The sequence below is a fragment of the Phyllobates terribilis genome, unplaced genomic scaffold, assembly GCF_046119375.1.
Source record: "Phyllobates terribilis strain yellow unplaced genomic scaffold, ASM4611937v1 Scaffold_1__5_contigs__length_1240528914, whole genome shotgun sequence".
Lineage (NCBI taxonomy): Eukaryota > Metazoa > Chordata > Amphibia > Anura > Dendrobatidae > Phyllobates > Phyllobates terribilis.
The window spans coordinates 247,330,719-247,349,654 of record NW_027362761.1 but is presented as its reverse complement, the minus strand read 5'-3'; the positions used below and the strand labels follow the sequence as shown (position 1 = coordinate 247,349,654).

At 43.3% G+C, this 18,936-nt stretch overlaps 1 protein-coding gene across 1 annotated transcript; it reads right to left on the bottom strand.

Moving 5' to 3' along the window:
- Window positions 1–665: 665 nt before the first annotated feature.
- Window positions 666–18,915, bottom strand: RAB2B (RAB2B, member RAS oncogene family). Its single transcript, XM_073671133.1, has 8 exons — window positions 18,725–18,915; window positions 9,029–9,100; window positions 8,561–8,628; window positions 7,135–7,217; window positions 6,698–6,790; window positions 3,951–4,062; window positions 3,796–3,864; window positions 666–3,706 (listed from the first exon to the last, which is right to left on the bottom strand). The coding sequence occupies exons 1-8, from the start codon at window positions 18,768–18,770 to the stop codon at window positions 3,605–3,607; spliced, it is 645 nt and encodes a 214-aa protein (XP_073527234.1). The 5' UTR covers window positions 18,771–18,915; the 3' UTR covers window positions 666–3,604.
- Window positions 18,916–18,936: the final 21 nt, after the last annotated feature.

The window sequence follows — 18,936 nt, the reverse complement described above, 5'->3', positions numbered from 1 at the left end:
CTGTGCCACAACTGTGCGTACAACCTGGCAGTGCGATAAGCAGGACTGTGGAGTAAGAGTCAGTATAAAATGAACAGACCCTGAAAATATATACGGTAATAAATTGGGTTCAGCAGTTCAATACAGGATGTGCTGTAAATGGTCATAAGAATTTGGGAAAGTTATGAAATGTCCTATAAATGTCTGTTCTGTTCCTGATCTAAGGATCTCTGCTGTTAGTTGAGATGAATCTGTGCTGCACTTTATGTACACGCTCAGTAGTGAGGCCGGGCTGTGGAGTCGGAGTTGGTGGTTTGGCTTACCGACTCCACAGCCCTGGTGATAAGTACCAATGCCTGTTTCCACAGCCCGGCTGCAAAAGTAAAAGAACAGCTCTAGTAATGATATCTGTAATAAATCTTGTTTGAAGATGTGAAAAAAATTAAGCATAAACATTGACTAAATTAGGTCCCCGCTTCTAAAATTGGTATTTAATAATGGAGGAAGAATAAATGAGACGTGGGAGAAAAAGGGTTTCTGTTCCTGCAGATGTGTGAATGCAGCGTTAGTCTCAGGCAATTGCCAGGTTTGCCCATCCCCTGATGCCATCATACCTCCAGTTCTATAATACACAGGTCACATCCACGCATATTCAGTGTTCAAGTTTTAAAACAGAAACGTTTCCAAAAGTTTTAACATGGGAAAAAGTTTATTAACACATTCATCGGCCACCAGAAAACAAATACATAAAGCGCTGTATACTTTATGGCATCCTCTGGTACCTACCTACAGGCATTAAAGTGCAAAAACAGAAATTAAAATTCCGTACATTAAAAAAAAACAAAACAAAACCCTGCAGAGACAGAAAAATATAATACAAATCAAATTTTTCTTTTTTTTGCAAAAAAACAAGTTCCAGGTTGTATATACATAGATACAAGTAATCAATAAATAAGACAGACAGGTAAAGGCAATCTGAATTATCATGCAATGTTTATCTAGGAAATTGCTACCTTTTCCTCCAAGGAGTTTTTCCACCAACATTTAAATCGATAGGATATGTCTTTAGGATGAGCGAGTCGCCAACACAAAAGATCTGTGGGGTTCTCATTTAGTTTATAGGTCATTCTTAGGTCTCTGGAGAAAAGCCAAGGAATGGACAATGAGAGAAGAGTGGGAAAAAGGGATGCAGCCCATTTTTTGGAATCGGTGAGGGCACTGACCCATCAATAATACATTTGTGACAAATCCTATCTAGGTGCAAAGAATGGAAAAACCCCTTTAAGCCGTGGTCCATACGTGGTGGATTTTTCGGCAGCAAATCCTATGTAAAATATGAACGTGTACTATACAGATTTTGCAGCAGACTCACAATAGTTTCACCTCTGCTACATTAAGGCTGGCGCTACGTGGAGAGGTGTCACCAGCAATTCTCACACAAGTCGCGCGACCAAAAACATGTCTGCAACTAGCAGTCACACGACTATTTGAGAGCGGTAATTCTACTGGGAAAAAACAAAAAAAGGGGTTCGGTAAAACACCATAAGAAGTCATTACAGGAGAGGCCGCAATGCGACATGTGTCGCCGTTTAGCCCTTGCCTAAAAGGCATGACGTGTGAGGTGAAAAGCCACATCAGAAATGGATTAGCGGCAGGTAAGTTTGTGCGTGGACAAACCCAAAGCACACGGATGAGATCTGTTACCTCACCTGCAATAAATCGGCAGGTAAAGCACAATCTACCACGTCCCGTGAGGACCTACCTTAAAGTGAATTCAAGTAATGCTGGCCCCAAATGTGACAACTTGCTCCCAATCTCCTCAGTGTTCAGATATCATTAGTCACCAAGACACTGGTTGTCAAAAGGGGCAAATGCTGCAAAATATACACAGCGATGGGAATCCTACAAGAGCTTTTCTGCCCAATTATACATTTTCACCGGAAGAACTTAATACTTTTATTCCAAGCGTTATTCATGAATGGCCAAGAAATTGGGAATCCCATAACTGTTATATTGCGGTAGAGTTAGAAAAAAAAAAAACCTTTTAGTAACACGGACATAACTCTAAAAAATTATGGTATGTTCAAGTTTACGTCTATGGCCACCTTCATATGTTGCCATAAAAAAGTGGACAGTTTTTAAGGGGATTATCCAACTCCTTTACCATTCACAATGCTAGAAAAAAGGAGAAGCAATATTTACTTAGCTAATCCTCTGCAGATTCTGTGCCAAGGTTTCCCTGGTCTCCATTAGCAATGAGCGAGCGTGTTCTGTTAACCCTTCCGGCGAGCATGCTCGGGTGCTCGCCGAGTATTTGCAGCATGCTCGAATGTTATGTTTGAGTCACTGTGTGTGCATGATTTGCGACTGTTAGACATTCCTCACATGTATTAAAGCTGTCAAACAGTCGCAGATCATGCACACACAGTGACTCAAGCATAACATTCGAGCATGAAAAAGATACTTAGAAAACACCCGATCATGCTCGTAAATCTCGAGTAACGAGCATGCTCGCTCATCATTAGTCTATCACCCAGCTGCGGCACAGCAGTGCCCACGTATAAGATGGTATTCTCCTCAGCAAAATGTTCGCACATTCCATTCTACCCCAAATTCCCATTAAAAGTATTATGTGATCTTTCCAAAATGGACACAAATAGGTAGAAAAGATGAATATGGCTTGCATCTATTGTTTATGATCATTGTGATGACCACAGTGCTGCTGGAGTGCTGTCCAGCATCTTCCAACCATGAAGTGAGGTGGGTAAAAGCCTGCTGTGACTGGCTGCAGCGGTCCGGTTTTAGCACACAGCCCGGTAAACAGACCAGCGGGGGAACCAGGGAAAAGACAGCATGGAAGAAGAAGTGGCTTGGTTAGGAGAGTATTACTCCTCTTGCTATTTTAGACCATTGTAAGTAGTTTGTCAAAATCTCATAGGTTGAACAACCCCTTAAACTATGTCAGCGCACACAAATTGCACCTGATCTTCCCTTATAATAAAGGTTATTCCACAGAGCAATGCACGTTTTGGATAATCATCAGGCAATGAAAGTTGTACCTACAGAATACGTACTACAGGTGCCACAAGATGGCTGCACATTCTTGCCATGGAAGGCCATCAAGTGTCAAACGGACACAAGTCAGGTACCCTGTTGACATGTCGCGGCTCACCCATGAGAACGCCACTATTGTAATGGCAATGCTTTCATTTCACTAGAACATTAGCAGGAACGAGGCTCCCGCTAGCCTTCCTGTATAAAGCCCACCGCGTGCCTGTGTACCCTGCACCAAACAGGTAGGCATTGGCTCGGCATTCCCTTTCCCAGTGGAATGTGCACAGCTTTGTTTTCTTTTCCTTCATTTAAGTGGATTGTAACATAATATATTAATACTGCCAAGTTTTTCTAGAAAGGAATATTTGTAGTTGCTACACAGAGCAGAATGAAATGACAATAGGGCTTAAGAGAATTATACCTCTCTCATGTGCATTAAAATAGGCTGAGAGGCCATTTTTTTTTTCTTTAAATAGGAAGAGAAAGACAAAACACTAAAATAGGAAAGAGGAGCACAGACAGGGCGAGTCAGAAATTGGACCCCTTCATCTCCAGATTTGACCCTTTGTCCTTAGCAGCATCCGGAGGGACCTCTCCCTTCTGCCTGGTTTTGTCGTGCGCCCCCTAGTGGCTCAGTTAGCGATTGCTGAGGGCCAACCTTGATTCCATTAGCCTTTAGAGAAAAAGGATAAAAGATGTAGAACATTATAAAATAAGCTGACAAGCACAATTATTCGTTTTTTTTTAAAAACTTTTATTTACCTCGTTGTTTACGTCAAAGAGCCCAAGTTGAATTTTCTTGTAGATTTCTTTGGCGGTACCAATAAAGGCCTTGGGGAAAAACATGCAAAAAAAGAAAAAAATTAGAATAGAACAAGGAATTGAATCTTGGTGAGCTACTTTTTGTGAACGGTTACCTCTTCTACATTGGCTGCAGTTTTAGCAGAGGTTTCCATGAATATCAGGCCGTGTTCACGGGCAAAAGCTTCTCCTTCCTCCCTTGAAACATCTCTGCGGCTTTCCAAATCACTAAGGAGATAGAAGGATGAATACGTTGGTATACTAAGTACAGAGGACTATTGCAGTCTTATACAACCAGAAGCTTTAGTAAATTGCTAGTTTATTAAAGGGTTACAGAACTGTACATTATCTAATGAAATATCTGATGTGTTAATGCACAAAAAGCTCCAGACTGCAGTTAAAGGGAATGTGTCACCCCCCTGGGCGATATCAGACCTCTACTATGGCCATACAGGGTATAGAAAAGTAAATCTATACATACCTGCATGGCCCATAGCAGAGGTCTGATTGCTTTTCTCTGCAATTTAATCAATTTTTTTTTCCACAGGCTTGGCGTCCGGGGGATGCCAAGCAATCCCCGCCTATCTGCTTAATTATCATATCCCCCCTCCCCTGCACGTCACCAGGCCCTGTGCTCACTGACTTCCCGGGCATGCACAAAGCGCCACTCACCGAGCGCGCTATGCTTCCTCCCGGCCCCATCTGACTGTGCTCAGCGCCGCAGGTTTCTATTGCGCAGTCGCTGGGAAGTGAGTAATAACCAACGCTTCAATGGATCCCAGTGATTCTGAGATTGTTTTCTCCTGACATATTGTACGTCAAGATAGTGGTAACAATTGCTCGATATAAATGCAAATCCTATGTGAAAAAAACTGAAATTTGGTGACGTTCTCTGCTCTACCATTTTTATTTACAATCGTCTTTTTGATAGAGTTTTATTCCACTTTTTGCTCAGCAATATAATAAAGCATAATTTCTTGCCTCGTTTTTTTACAGCGTTCACTAAACGGGGTTAACTAGTGGGACGGTTGTATATGTTGGGTTGTTCCGGACAGCGATACAAAATGTGTACTTTTATTGTTTATTTTTTTCATATAAAGATTTATGGGTGCAATATATATTTTTTGTGATTAATTTTGTGGTTTTTTTTTTTTGTTTTTGTTTTTAAACTTAGTCCCACTATGAGACTTTCACTTTCGCAGTTAGAAAGGTATAGTGGTGCAGGAGCATTGCTATGCCTTACAACCTGTCAGCCCTGCAGACACAAGTTAGATCACGTGCAGCGCACAATCTAACTAACTTCCTAGTGCCTGGTGTCCTGGATATAGTCATTAGGGCACCATGGCAACGATCGGGCCCCTGCGATGATAGGGGCGCAGATCCAATCACGTGCACAGAGCCTCTGTGCGCTCAGAATTGCCATGACGTATCCATACGTCCAAGGTCTTTAAGTACCAGGAGACCTGGACACATGGATACGTCTAAGGTCATAAAGGGGTTAAATTTGTTTCCATATGAAAAGGTTAATTGTTCTATTTGATAAAGGAAAATCTTCTTTAATTGTAGACGTTATATTAATAATTATCAAGGTTGGCTGCGACTTTCTCCAAGCTTTTAAATTATGGCAGTCTGTATTTGTCTTCAAAGCAGGGATGTCAAACTCAATCTGTCAGCAGCATGATGTAGGGACATATATAGCTGGAATCGGGGTCTATCACTTATTAGTTTACTGGGTTCAGCAGTTATGATAGAGTCTGTTTTCTCTGCTGCAGATCTAGCAGAGCTGAGTTGTTGAGCCTTGTATTACCCACCCACACCGCAGTTTTCTGTGTACATTGTATAGTGACAGGGCTAATCAGTGCTGGAAGTGTGGTTGGACTAGGAGGCACCGGGCCTGTTGTCCTCCTGTGATTATCTTCTGCTGATAAAATATTGATTATATTGAAACAGCAAAACACAGCCTAGTAAGTGATACATCCTTGGAATTAGGGTTTTTGCTCCTACATTATGGTCTCGGGTTACATAGCAGGAACTTGGTGACAGATTACTTTAAAGGAGGGAACGGCATACTATATGTATAAATCATTTCACCAAAATCTGTCAGTCACATGAGATTTGTGATGAAGATATACGACATGTACCAAGTTTCAACTTCATGGAATATCATGATTTGGACACTGGGTTGAGTAAAAAAAAATTAAGATCTAAAGGCTCTGTAATCCCAAGACATGAAAATTATGAAGTAATGTCCATTGTGGCCTGAAGAAGAGAACAACATTTCAATCGAATAGCTTCGTTCAGAGATTTCCCTCAACTGAATAAATTATACCTATGGCCAGTCTTACACACCAGTAAAACACGTACTGTGTTCGCATGGCAACACTTGGCCTAGTTCAGGAGACTTGACAGGCCAATATATACCAATGGGGGAAGTTCAAAAAATTTCTGACACAAAAAAAATTAAAAGTTATTCCCTATATGTATGGACCCCCCCACGATCCTGAGATGGGGGCTTTGGAACCTTCGGAACAAGGCTCCTCCTCCGCTCCATTCATTGTCTATGGGACTGCCGAGTGTACAGCACTCCAGATGTACCATGGACAAAGAACGGAACAAAGGCTGTGCATGCATACCTCCGCTCTTTTCATGGCTTTAAAGCCCCAATCTCTGGAACGCCGAGGGTCCCAGCAGGTAGACCCTAAAATCACTAAGGATCTGATAGGCTGAAATACCCATGTAGAAAACGGCTCTCCTCAGCTCCATATTCACACATTCTATTCTGCCCAACAATTTCCATGAACAGATTTACTGTCTTATCCTCCCATAGCGCACGCACAGGATAAGAGAAAAACAAGGTCTGCACCTTTTGTTTCCGATCAGTATGATGACCATGTTGCTGCTGGAGTGCTGTCGAGCATCTTCCAACCATGAAGTGAGGTGGATAAAGGTCTCCCGTCTGAATATTAAAGAAAATTGGTGACAATTATACATGGAATATTGTTAAAGAAGCTAGAGATCTAAATCAATACCATAGGATTGGCAATAAATGTATGATTAGTGGGGGTCTGACCGCTGGGACTACCAGAGAAGAAGAGAACTTTGGTCTAAAGTGACTAAAACAGGGCGTAGGACAACCGCTGCTTCACTCACCTTCTATGGGATTGACGGAGCTAGACCATATAAAAGGAAAGGAACATCAGTAGTGGCAGCAGGTGATTTTATATATTCTGAGGTATTAATAAGCAAGAAAGACAATTATAGCACCAGATTATTGAAGGCAGGACAAGTGGTTGCACTCACCTAGTGATATCGTACACAAGCAGTGCCCCTGCAGCGCCTCGGTAATAAGACCGTGTTATAGAGCGGAAACTCTCCTGTCCTGCCTGAGATCGGGAACAAGCAAAACAAACTGTAAAATATGGGTCCGACAGAACCGCATGGGAGAAGAAGACAAGAGTGACAACTGGGTGCACAGATAAAATACATTCTGCCGTTCTCAATCCACGGCATGGGTGGGTTATCACCGATCTAGCAGTTTTATGTATGGCTTATATACAGGTGCATCTCACAAAATTAGAATATCATCAAAAAGTTAATTTATTTCAGTTCTTCAATACAAAAAGTGAAACTCATATTATATAGAGTCATTACAAGCAGAGTGATCTATTTCAAGTGTTTATTTCTGTTAATGTTGATAATTATGGCTTACAGCCAATGAAAACACAAAAGTCATTATCTCAGTAAATTAGAATACTTTATAACAGCTTGAAAAATGATTTTAAAATCCGAAATGTATATTCAGTAAATGCACTCAATACTTGGTCGGGCTCCTTTTGCATCAATTACTGCATCAATGCGGCGTGGCATGGAGGCGATCAGCCTGTGGCACTGCTGAGGTGTTATGGAAGCCCAGGTTGCTTTCATAGCGGCCTTCAGCTCATCTGCATTGTTGGGTCTGGTGTCTCTCATCTTCCTCTTGACAATACCCCATAGATTCTCTATGGGGTTAAGGTCAGGCGAGTTTGCTGGCCAATCAAGCACAGTGATACTGTTGTTTTTAAACCAGGTATTGGTACTTTTGGCAGTGTGGACAGGTGCCAAGTCCTGCTGGAGAATGAAATTTCCATCTCCATAAAGCTTGTCGGCAGAGGGAAGCATGAAGTGCTCTAACATTTCCTGGTAGACGGCTGCGCTGACTTTGGTCTTGATAAAACACAGTGGACCTACACCAGCAGATGACATGGCTCCCCAAACCATCACTGATTGTGGAAACTTCACACTAGACCTCAAGCAGCTTGGATTGTGGCCTCTCCACTCTTCCTCCAGAAGCTGGGACCTTGTGGAGTGTGTCAATGACTGCCTTCTGGACATCTGTCGAGTCAGCAGTCTTCTCCATGATCGTGGAGACTACTGAAACAGACTAAAGGACCTTTTTAAATGCTTAAGAAGCCTTTGCAGGTGTTTTTTGTTAATTATTCTAATTTTCTGAATGAATGACTTTTGGGTTTTCATTGGCTGTAAGCCATAATCATCAACATTAACAGAAATAAACACTTGAAATAGATCACTCTGTTTGTAATGACTATATATAATATATGAGTTTCACTTTTTGTATTGAAGAACTGAAATAAATGTATTTTTTGATGATATTCTAATTTTGTGAGATGCACATGTACTAGAACCATGGCATGCACAACTAGAGATAGATATTAAAATCTGGCCTCACCGTGTCCCATATCTGCAGTTTGATGGGCTTTCCATCAATATTAATCATTCGGGCACCAAACTCAACGCCTAGGAAAAGAAAAAGAATATGTTAGCAAAGTGTGTGTTCAAGACTGAAAAGGTCACGTGGGCTGGCAAGTCAACCTTGTCATATATGGTCATGGACTATGAACACACCCGAGTTCTAGGGACTATGGGGGTCCTCGAGATCAGACTTCATGAACTTATTCATTCGATATGCTGTAAACTTCTCCGATTGGAAAACTCATTTCTCACAAAGAATGCAAGTGCCCGATATAAAAGTATCAGACCCATGTGGAATAGGGGTTAACGTAAAGCCATGGTATGCAGCAATACTGCATATGTGAACGTCATAGGAGCAGATCAGACAAGACTGAAGTCTGCCACAATTAGCACATACACATCAGTGAGATATATAGAAAGGCAGATATGAAAAGAGACGTTTCACCTATTGTCAAATCATGGACCGGCTGAAATCTCTTATCCGTAAACTGCAGCAGTAGACAGGATTTTCCTACTCCTGCAAAAAACAACAAAAAAATCATCAGTTATTGGTAACACTTAGAAAAACCTAGCAACAGACTCAGTTTTTCTATTTAATCTAAGAGAACCAAGATGTAGGGGCAGGGACCCTGATTCCGGCAGTGTGGGACTTACTGGGCTGCATGCTGTCATTTTGATACAATCAATTTCTCTGCTGCAGGTCTAGCAGTGCTCAGAATGCTGAGCCCTTTATAACCCCACCCACACCATTGATAGGCCACTTTCTGTGCACACTGTACATTAATAGAAAGCAGCTGATCAGTGCTGGGGGCGTGGCTGGACTAAGAGGCACGAGACACCTAGTCCTGTAGGGATAATCTCCTGCTGATAAAACACACTTTATTGAAACCGCAACATCCAGCTCAGTGAATGACACATCGCTGGGATCAGGCTCTCAGCCCCTACATCTTGCTGCTCTCAGACTACACAGCAAAACCTGCTGACACATTCCTCTTAAGATAAAGGCTCAGACAAGATTGTTAAGTACAATATTTTTATTCAATCATTAGGATTTTGCCTATAAAAACTAATACGCGTTACATGTTGAATGTCCAGTGTGCTATGTCAGGCACTAAAGCTAATCAATGGAGGTAATTATTTTATTATTTATTAAAGGGGACATACTGACTCCAGTAAAAATTTTGCTATGCATTTTTTGTTAAAATATGGTCCATACAATCAGATAAGAGGATCTGTATTCAACGGCTGTACCCCCAGGACCAGGGGTGGAAGTTAAAATCTCAAAACCGTAAACGTAATGTTGGCGGCAGCAAAACCAACGCGTTTCAAGCAATGCTGCTACAAGTTATGGCCAAGACCAGACAGACATGACTTACTGGTGAGCTGATGGCCGCACATGCACGGAGAATTTGAACCCTTAATGTGGTCATACACCTTACAATCAGATCAGCACAGCTTTGTATCAGACCATCGGATCTGCTCAGCCTAGCATGCGTTAAATTGGGAGAGGGGAGTAAAGCGCTGCAAGATATGTCCGTCAGGGGCTCTTTTGCCATGGGAATAAAAGGAAGGAGCATGCCAAAATCTGCTATGCCAGACTTTTCCTTCCCCTGACACAGGGTAGATAGTCTAGGGTCATGCGACCGATTTCTCTCACATCCCAGAGAATTGGTCAGATTATGGTGAAAAAAAAAAAGAAAAAAGTTTCTCCATCTTTTTCATGCAGTCCGTCCGTGAAAAGTGAACTGCACTCTGATTTTTTTTCAATGGACCTATAGATATAAATGGCTGAGTGCGTTCTGATTATCGGAGGCAAATCGTGCACGCTGCTAATATTTTTCCTCGGACCACTTAATCAGAGGAAAAATAACAAAAACAAAATCAGACATGTGCATGGCCTCATTGAATAACGTGGGGACCCAGCGCCATCAGTCAAAACGATTTTTACAGTCGTGTGCACAAGCCCTTGGTTTATAAACTGCAATCATGAGCGAGATCTTTAGTATTCACTTTACGGAAAAGTTAATATACCGTCTGTTTTGTAGAGGTACAAACTAGACAGTTTCTCCAATAAGTAAGGAGTGGGAGCAATCAGAGAAAAGGTATAATAGAAACAAGTCACCAATTCTGCATTTACAGTGCTGGCCAAAAGTATTGGCACCCCTGCAATTCTGTCAGATAATACTCGGTTTCTTCCTGAAAATGATTGCAATCACAAATTCTTTGGTATTATCTTAATTTAATTTGTCTTCTATGGAAAAAAAAAAACACAAAAAGAATTGTCCTAAAGCCAAATTGGATATAATTCCACACCAAACCTAAAAAAGGGGGTGGACAAAAGTATTGGCACTGTTTGAAAAATCATGTGATGCTTCTCTAATTCGTGTAATTAACAGCACCTGTAACTTACCTGTGGCACCTAACAGGTGTTGGCAATAACTAAATCACACTTGCAGCCAGTTAACATGGATTAAAGTTGACTCAACCTCTGTCCTGTGTCCTTGTGTGTACCACATTGAGCATGGAGAAAAGAAAGAAGACCAAAGAACTGTCTGAGGACTTGAGAAACCAAATTGTGAGGAAGCATGAGCAATCTCAAGGCTACAAGTCCATCTCCAAAGACCTGAATGTTCCTGTGTCTTCCGTGCGCAGTGTCATCAAGAAGTTTAAAGCCCATGGCACTGTGGCTAACCTCCCTAGATGTGGACGGAAAAGAAAAATTGATGAGAGATTTCAACGCAAGATTGTGCGGATGGTGGATAAAGAACCTCGACTAACATCCAAACAAGTTCAAGCTGCCCTGCAGTCCGAGTGTACAACAGTGTCAAGCCGTACTATCCGTCGACGTCTGAATGAAAAGGGACTGTATGGTAGGATACCCAGGAAGACCCCACTTCTTACCCCGAGACATAAAAAAGCCAGGCTGGAGTTAGCCAAAACTTACCTGAGAAAGCCTAAAACGTTTTGGAAGAATGTTCTCTGATCAGATGAGACAAAAGTAGAGCTTTTTGGCAAAAAGCATCAACAGAGTGTACAGGGAAAAAAAAGGAGGCATTCAAAGAAAAGAACACGGTCCCTACAGTCAAACATGGCAGAGGTTCCCTGATGTTTTGGGGTTGCTTTGCTGCCTCTGGCACTGGACTGCTTGACCGTGTGCATGGCATTATGAAGTCTGAAGACTACCAACAAATTTTGCAGCATAATGTAGGGCCCAGTGTGAGAAAGCTGGGTCTCCCTCAGAGGTCATGGGTCTTCCAGCAGGACAATGACCCAAAACACACTTCCAAAAGCACTATAAAATGGTTTGAGAGAAAGAACTGGAGACTTCTAAGGTGGCCAGCAATGAGTCCAGACCTGAATCCCATAGAACACCTGTGGAGAGATCTCAAAATGGCAGTTTGGAGAAGGCACCCTTCAAATATCAGGAACCTGGAGCAGTTCGCCAAAGAAGAATGGTCTACAATTCCAGCAGAGCATTGTAAGAAACTCATTGATGGTTACCGGAAGCGGTTGTTCGCAGTTATTTTGGCTAAAGGTTGTGCAACCAAGTATTAGGCTGAGGGTGCCAATACTTTTGTCCGGCCCTTTTTTGGAGTTGTGTGAAATGATCAATGATTTGATTTTTGCTTCATTCTCTTTTGTGTTTTTTCCTTGCAAGCAAATTAAATGAAGAGAATAATACCAAAGAATTTGTGATTGCAATCATTTTCAGGAAGAAACTGAGTATTATCTGAAAGAATTGCAGGGGTGCCAATACTTTTGGCCACCACTATCACCCACTCCTGGTTTCAGCTCCCACTTCTGAGAAAAAAAATACTGACCGAATACTAACCAAATACTGATAGTATTTGTGTTTTTTCCTTGCAAGCAAATTAAATGAAGAGAATAATACCAAAGAATTTGTGATTGCAATCATTTTCAGGAAGAAACTGAGTATTATCTGAAAGAATTGCAGGGGTGCCAATACTTTTGGCCACCACTATCACCCACTCCTGTTTTCAGCTCCCACTTCTGAGAAAAAAAATACTGACCGAATACTAACCAAATACTGATAGTAGGGCCATGGCCTTAGCATGGAGAACAGAAATAGGAGCAGAGAACTGCCTGAGGACTTGAGAACCAGCATTGTTGAACACTATTAAGGAACTCAAGGTTATAAGTCCATCTCCAGAGATCTTGATGTTCCTTTGTCCACGGTGAGCAACATAGTCATGAAGTTTACAACCCATGGCACTGTAGCTAATCTCCCCAGACGTGGACGGCAGAGAAAAGCTCATTTAAAGGTTGCAACGCAGGATAGTCCGGATGGTGGCTAAGCAGCCCCAATCAAGTTACAAATAAATTCAAGCTATTCTCCAGGCTCAGGGAGCATCAGTGTCAGTGTGAAGTATCTGTAGACATTTGAATGAAAAGCTATGGCAGGAGACCCAGGAAGACCCCACTGCTAACACAGACATAAAAAGCTAGACTGCAGTTTTCCAAAATGTACATGACTAAGCCAAAATCCTTTTGGGAAAGAGTCTTGTGGACAGATGAGACCAAGATAGAGATTTTTAGTTAAAGCATATCATTCTACTGTTTAAACGAAAAAGGAAAAAGGCCTACAAAGAAAAGAACACAGTACCTACAGTCAAATATGGTGGCGGTTCAAAGATGTTTCGGGGTTGCTTTGTTGCCTCTGGCACTGCGTGCAAGGCATCATGAAACCTGAAGATTACTAAAGGATTTTGGGTCCAGTGTCAAAAAGCTGGGTTTGCGTCCTAGGTCATGAGTCTTCGAACAGGACAATGACCCCAAACATGCCGCAAGAAGCACCCAAAAATGGATGGAAACAAAGCACTGGAGAGTTCTGAAGTGGCCAGCAATGAGTCAGGATCTAAGGGTATGTGCCCAAAATCAGGAACCACTGCGGGTTTGAATCTGCAGCGTCAAACCCGCTGCGTCATCCAGATGTTACAGCATAGTGGATGGGATTTCTAGAAATCCCATGTCCACTATGCGTCTCTGTGCACCTGCGGAAACTGACATGTGGCGCATTTTTCAGGACCGCAGCATGTCAGACTAACAATGAGGAAAAAGTAGAGAAAATCCCAGCACTCACATGTGTTCAATCAATTCATTTATTCCACATGTAGGGAAACTACACAAGACGTTTCAGCCCCTTACAGGCTTTTTTCAATTGCCTGTAAGGGGCTGAAACGTCTTGTTGTATTTTTCCTACATGTGGAATAAATGAATTGATTGAACACATGCGAGTGCCGGGATTTTCTCTACTTTGTCTGCAACTTCTCCACGTGCACCACTATTACTAACAAGGTTTACAGAGTGCCGACTATTTTGTACCTACATTAACAATGAGGAAAGTCTGCATGTGAAAAACAAAAAAAAAATTTGGGCCGCTAATTTGCATAATGAAGGCAGAAGCCGCGTGGCCACATACCCCTAAATCCCATTGAACACCTGTGGAGAGATCTTAAAATTGCTGTTGTGAGAAGGCGCCTTCATGAGAGACCTGGAGCAGTTTGCAAAAGAAGAGTGGTCCAAAATTCCAGTCGAGAGGTCTAAGAAGCGATGGTTATAGGAAGCGATTGATTGTAGTTATTTATTCCTAAGGGTGTGCAACCAAATAGTAAGTTGAGGGTGCCAACAATTTTGTCAGGCCCATTTTTGGAGTTTAGTGGGAAATTATGTCCAATTTGCCTTTTTTCCCCTCAGATTTTTGTATTGTTCTAATACACACAAAGGAAATAACTATGTGTATAACAACATGTGTAACTGCAGTCATTTTCTGGGAGAAATCCTTCACTTTCTGGAACAATTTCAAGGGTGCCACCACTTTCGGCCATGACTGTATATGGATACGGCATTATTCATGACAGTAAGATTGCTGCATTGATTTGGGAAAGTTGTGGCAGTGTTTTGCATCAGTATTTGTTATGCAAAGTGAGGAATGGAATCCACACATCGAAAACTAAGGAAGGATTTGTCGTCTGTTGCACCTTGATCTGGTACCAGCTTACAAACCCTGAAACAAAAGCCAAGTACTGCAATCCGGCAGCGTGCAGCCAAGCACCCCACCCCTCCTAGAAGAATGTAGAGGAAGACGAGGATGGCGGGGAGGAATGTGAAACATCAGTGGGGCTGGATGTTGGTATCACGTGGCAGGCAGCCAGGGCAGATAAGGAAGCAGTAATGTTTATACCAGATATATCATCCGGCCAGGGCAATGCCACCGAGTGGCTGTAACACACGGGGCTCTGTGGCAGAGGTGGCACACAGTCTGCCTGCAGTCACTGGAAGATTTCATTTCTAACAATTTCTCAAAGTGCAAAAAAGGAAATCTACCACAAGCTGCCAACGTACGATTCAGGTGCCAAGAACAACAAGGACTGGTACCAGTACTGGAGTCCTTCCAGAGAAAGGTGAGGGGCCAGGTAAGACCAAGGCGACGCCACTAACTCCTCATTAGAATAGTGATGTCCGCAGACCCCAGTACACACTGACACACTGCTACCAAGCTTCTGGGCAGTCTAGCCCTGGAGTAATGCACCCTATACAATAACCGGGGTTTAAAGGTCTAAAATAGACTGTTCTTAAAGGGTTAAACTGGAACATAGATGTAAAGACAGATCTGTGCTTAGCGGGGCGCCACCTAAGGGGTTAACACCACGTTGATTGTTGGGCCGTTAACTGAAGTGTATGCGTGGCCTTTTCAACCTCTTGGTTCCTCTTTTCCTCATATACCGTTTTAACCATTTCTGCTCAATTTTCATTTTTGAAGATAGATATTGCTGTGAAAACTCTATTCCCGGGAGTACTTAAAGGGGCGCACCGAGAGCAGAAAATAAGTAGATGTTACTGTGAATAAGTTCCTAAATTCTTTGAATTAATAAATTACATTCCATTTGTGCAGGGAGGTGATCACTGTAGTATAATATGGCCACCGCCGTGTTATACTGACAGAGACCTGTCTAGAATGTTAGGAGCTGACAGCTGTGAGCATGTGCAGTAGGGGTCCTCTGCTGTGCCCTTCAGGTAGTGGCAGTAAGTGTATAGGTCATCTGGAGGACACCGTGGAGGAGCGTCCTGCTGCACAAGCTCAAGGCTGCCCGCTCCTAACATTCTAGACAGGTTTCTATCGGTGTAACAAGATGGCGGTCACTTCAATGGACTGTGGTGATCAACTCGCTAGACAAAAACTGGGTTCAGAAATAACTTATTTTTTAATTTATTTATAATTATTATTTATTTTCTCCCTTTCTTTATTCCTTCTATTCCCATGTAACCCTGTAAATGCAGATCTGTTACCAAATTTCACAATACAGCTTGTATAGAGGAGTATTAAATAATACCAGATGACACTGATGTACTTCTTGTGAAAAGCGATGTCAGAATGGCTGTATAAGCCTTCTCTTAAGGCCACATTAAGTATTTTACATCAGTATTTCTAAGCCAAAACCAGGAGTGGGTGATAAATACAGAAGTGGCGACGTGTTTCTATTATACTTTTCCTCTGATTGGTCCTCTGGTTTTGGCTTACAAATACTAATGTAAAATACTGACCAAATACTGACTGTGTGAACATGGCCTGAGAAGAGCATTGGATAGAAAGCTGATGAGCCCAAGTGTGTTTAGTCCCTCCGCCAGTCTGACAACTGCAGCTTGTACTGAGCCGCGTGAGATGTCAGCAGCAGGGAGGAGGGACACTGAGGAGCTGCCAATCAGCCAAGAGGTAAAAGTTCATAAACGATTATACAGCCATTCTGATATGAAATTTCAGAAGTAAACTAAACAGCATCATTATCAGGTCTAATGTCTATGCAATGACCTGTGCAGTTAACACTGAAATCTGGTGACAGATTGTTTTTTCTCATTGGATTTAACAAACCACAAATTTCAATAAGGGAAAATACAATATGCTAGTCTCAGTAATGATTTACTGGTAACCTGGGGAAAACAAGCTCATTTAGATATGCATATAATTGATCCTGCCTACGTACATATATCCAGTTCTGACGAAAGGTAAATTAATCCTTAAAGGGGTTGTCCAGATTAATCGAATCAGGATCCAAATTAAAATAAAAACAGTGTATACTCACCTTGTGCAGCGGGGCCGCTCCATCACTGTCAGCGTCGCTGGTCCAGGTGGTTTTGTTACATTGCTGCCACATGACATGTCACCTGCAGCCAATAAGTGACTGCTTGTCAGCTGCAGCTTTACCATGTCACCAGAGGCACAGCACCGGACAACAACGTAATGTCCCCACCGGGAACTGCAGTGCTGACATTGCTGAAGTGGCGCTGCTATAGCAGGGGAGTACACACTGTTTATTTTAACTCAGGTCCTGAATTGATTACTCCTGGCCTGGCCGGTAGTGGATAACCCCTTTAATGAATACGTACTAACAATTTGTCTCAATAAAAGAAACACGTGATAGAATAATGATTAACAGTCTGCTGAACTATGCACCACTTCTGTAGGATTTCTGCCTGAGAACTAGTATAGATAGCACAGGCCAATACTGAGCCGAGCTGCTAAGATAAGGAGCCCGAGCTGGAGACTGCACCATTGCCCAGCGGAGCAGTGCGGAGGAGGTAAGACCAGGCCTCGCTCCTTTTACATTGGGCAATATGACAGCAGACAAGACAAGATGCAGACATGCCCTGCGAGGAGGAAAGGATTAGGGTACAGAAATATACTCTGTGCCAGAAAACTGGTGTAGACCTGGTGCAAGTGTCAACCTGCTGCTGCCAGCGACAACAATGGCAGTACTTATAGGAGACATGTGATCCAATGCATGAGCTCTAGATGTGGCGCAAAGATGGGTCACAATCATTAGGAGGAGGAACCTGGCACATCTTACTGCGGTGAACCCTGCAGAAATACTGGTATACAGAGCGCCCCCTCAGGAGACGTCGGCATAACTTCCGGGCTCAAAATTAACTCTTTTTAAAACTTAATGGTGATCTGAGGAGTGTCAGCTCCCATCCACTTCTACAAGACCTACAAATAAATACTTATAGGGGCCGTCTGGCCTTGGGGGTAAAAGTCTGCAGGCAATGTACTGGATGTGACTGCAGACGTGGGAATCCTCACACTGCGCTGTAAGGCTGTGTGCACACCTTGTACATTTGGTGCAGATTTAAGAGCAAAGTGAATGAGAATCCTGAAGTGTCGTGCACACGCTGCTTATTTGTGACTTGCAGATTCGGTGCAGAACATAATCGGCAGCATGTCAATTCTCTCTGCATTTTTCACCCACTGAATAAGTTTGAGGCTGCGTCTTCCTCCTGAGAGATGCAGAAATTTCTGCACACAGAATACTCAGTGTGCACACACCCTAAGGATTCTCCGATACCGGGAGTGTGGCTGCAAGTATTCGATGTGCATACACGTGGTCATGTGCCGACTAGACGTGCGCAGCCTCGCTTAATGCAAGTGTATTGTAGGCTGGACAAGTCTAGAGGGAATGTGGCCAGAAGTATGCAGATCGCAGTCACATGACCGCCCGCACCCAGCAAATCCTCAGTGTGCGGTGCATGTGCTGCGAGGAGTCACACGTCTGCAGCCACACAGCAACCTCCCCTCTGGGGACGGACAACCCCATTAATCTGAGCGCTGGGCCATACGGTGTACTCACTGATGATGGAAGCAGACACAGCTTTACCTCTGGAGCGTCAGAGAAGCGCTCACAAGCTGCACAGCAAAGAGCTTGTAAGCTCAGGAGACCAAGCACTAATGAAATTGTTGTGTCATAGGACCGCTGCAGCCAATGATTGGCAGCAGCTCGTCCACATCCATCAGAGTAGGAGGATACAGTACAGGCGCTCCGATCCCTATAGACACAATGAGTGGGGGCTGTCAGGAGTAAAGCCCGAATACATGACGTGGCCGCATGCCCCGAGCTCAGTGGCCCCCACCAGACACCTGATTTAATGGAGGAGGAGGTCATTTAGGAAAGCTGACCCCTCTACCCAGACCTATCCGCTCAGGAGCCTGGGAAAGCTGGGTGACGCCAGGACAGTACGAGGGCTTCTATGGCCGCCCCTCCGCTCACTGACCACCAGCAGCGGTGATAGGGCAGATTACAGAAGGGCCAGTGCCCCCCACACTGCGCCGTGCACCGCCGCCATCACGCACCTGTGTCCCCGATAATGATGTATTTGAACAGATAGGCGTATGACATGACTGCAGCCCGGAGACACGGAGAGGACGAGACGCTCTACCCGCTGAATGCCTGCCTATGCTGCAGGTGGGGACGTTCTAGCCACTATTCAGATTCTATGGTTCCCGGAAGTGTCCTCCTATATGTCAGCAGAGAGCGGGGGGGGTGGAGACACAGCGCACTCCGG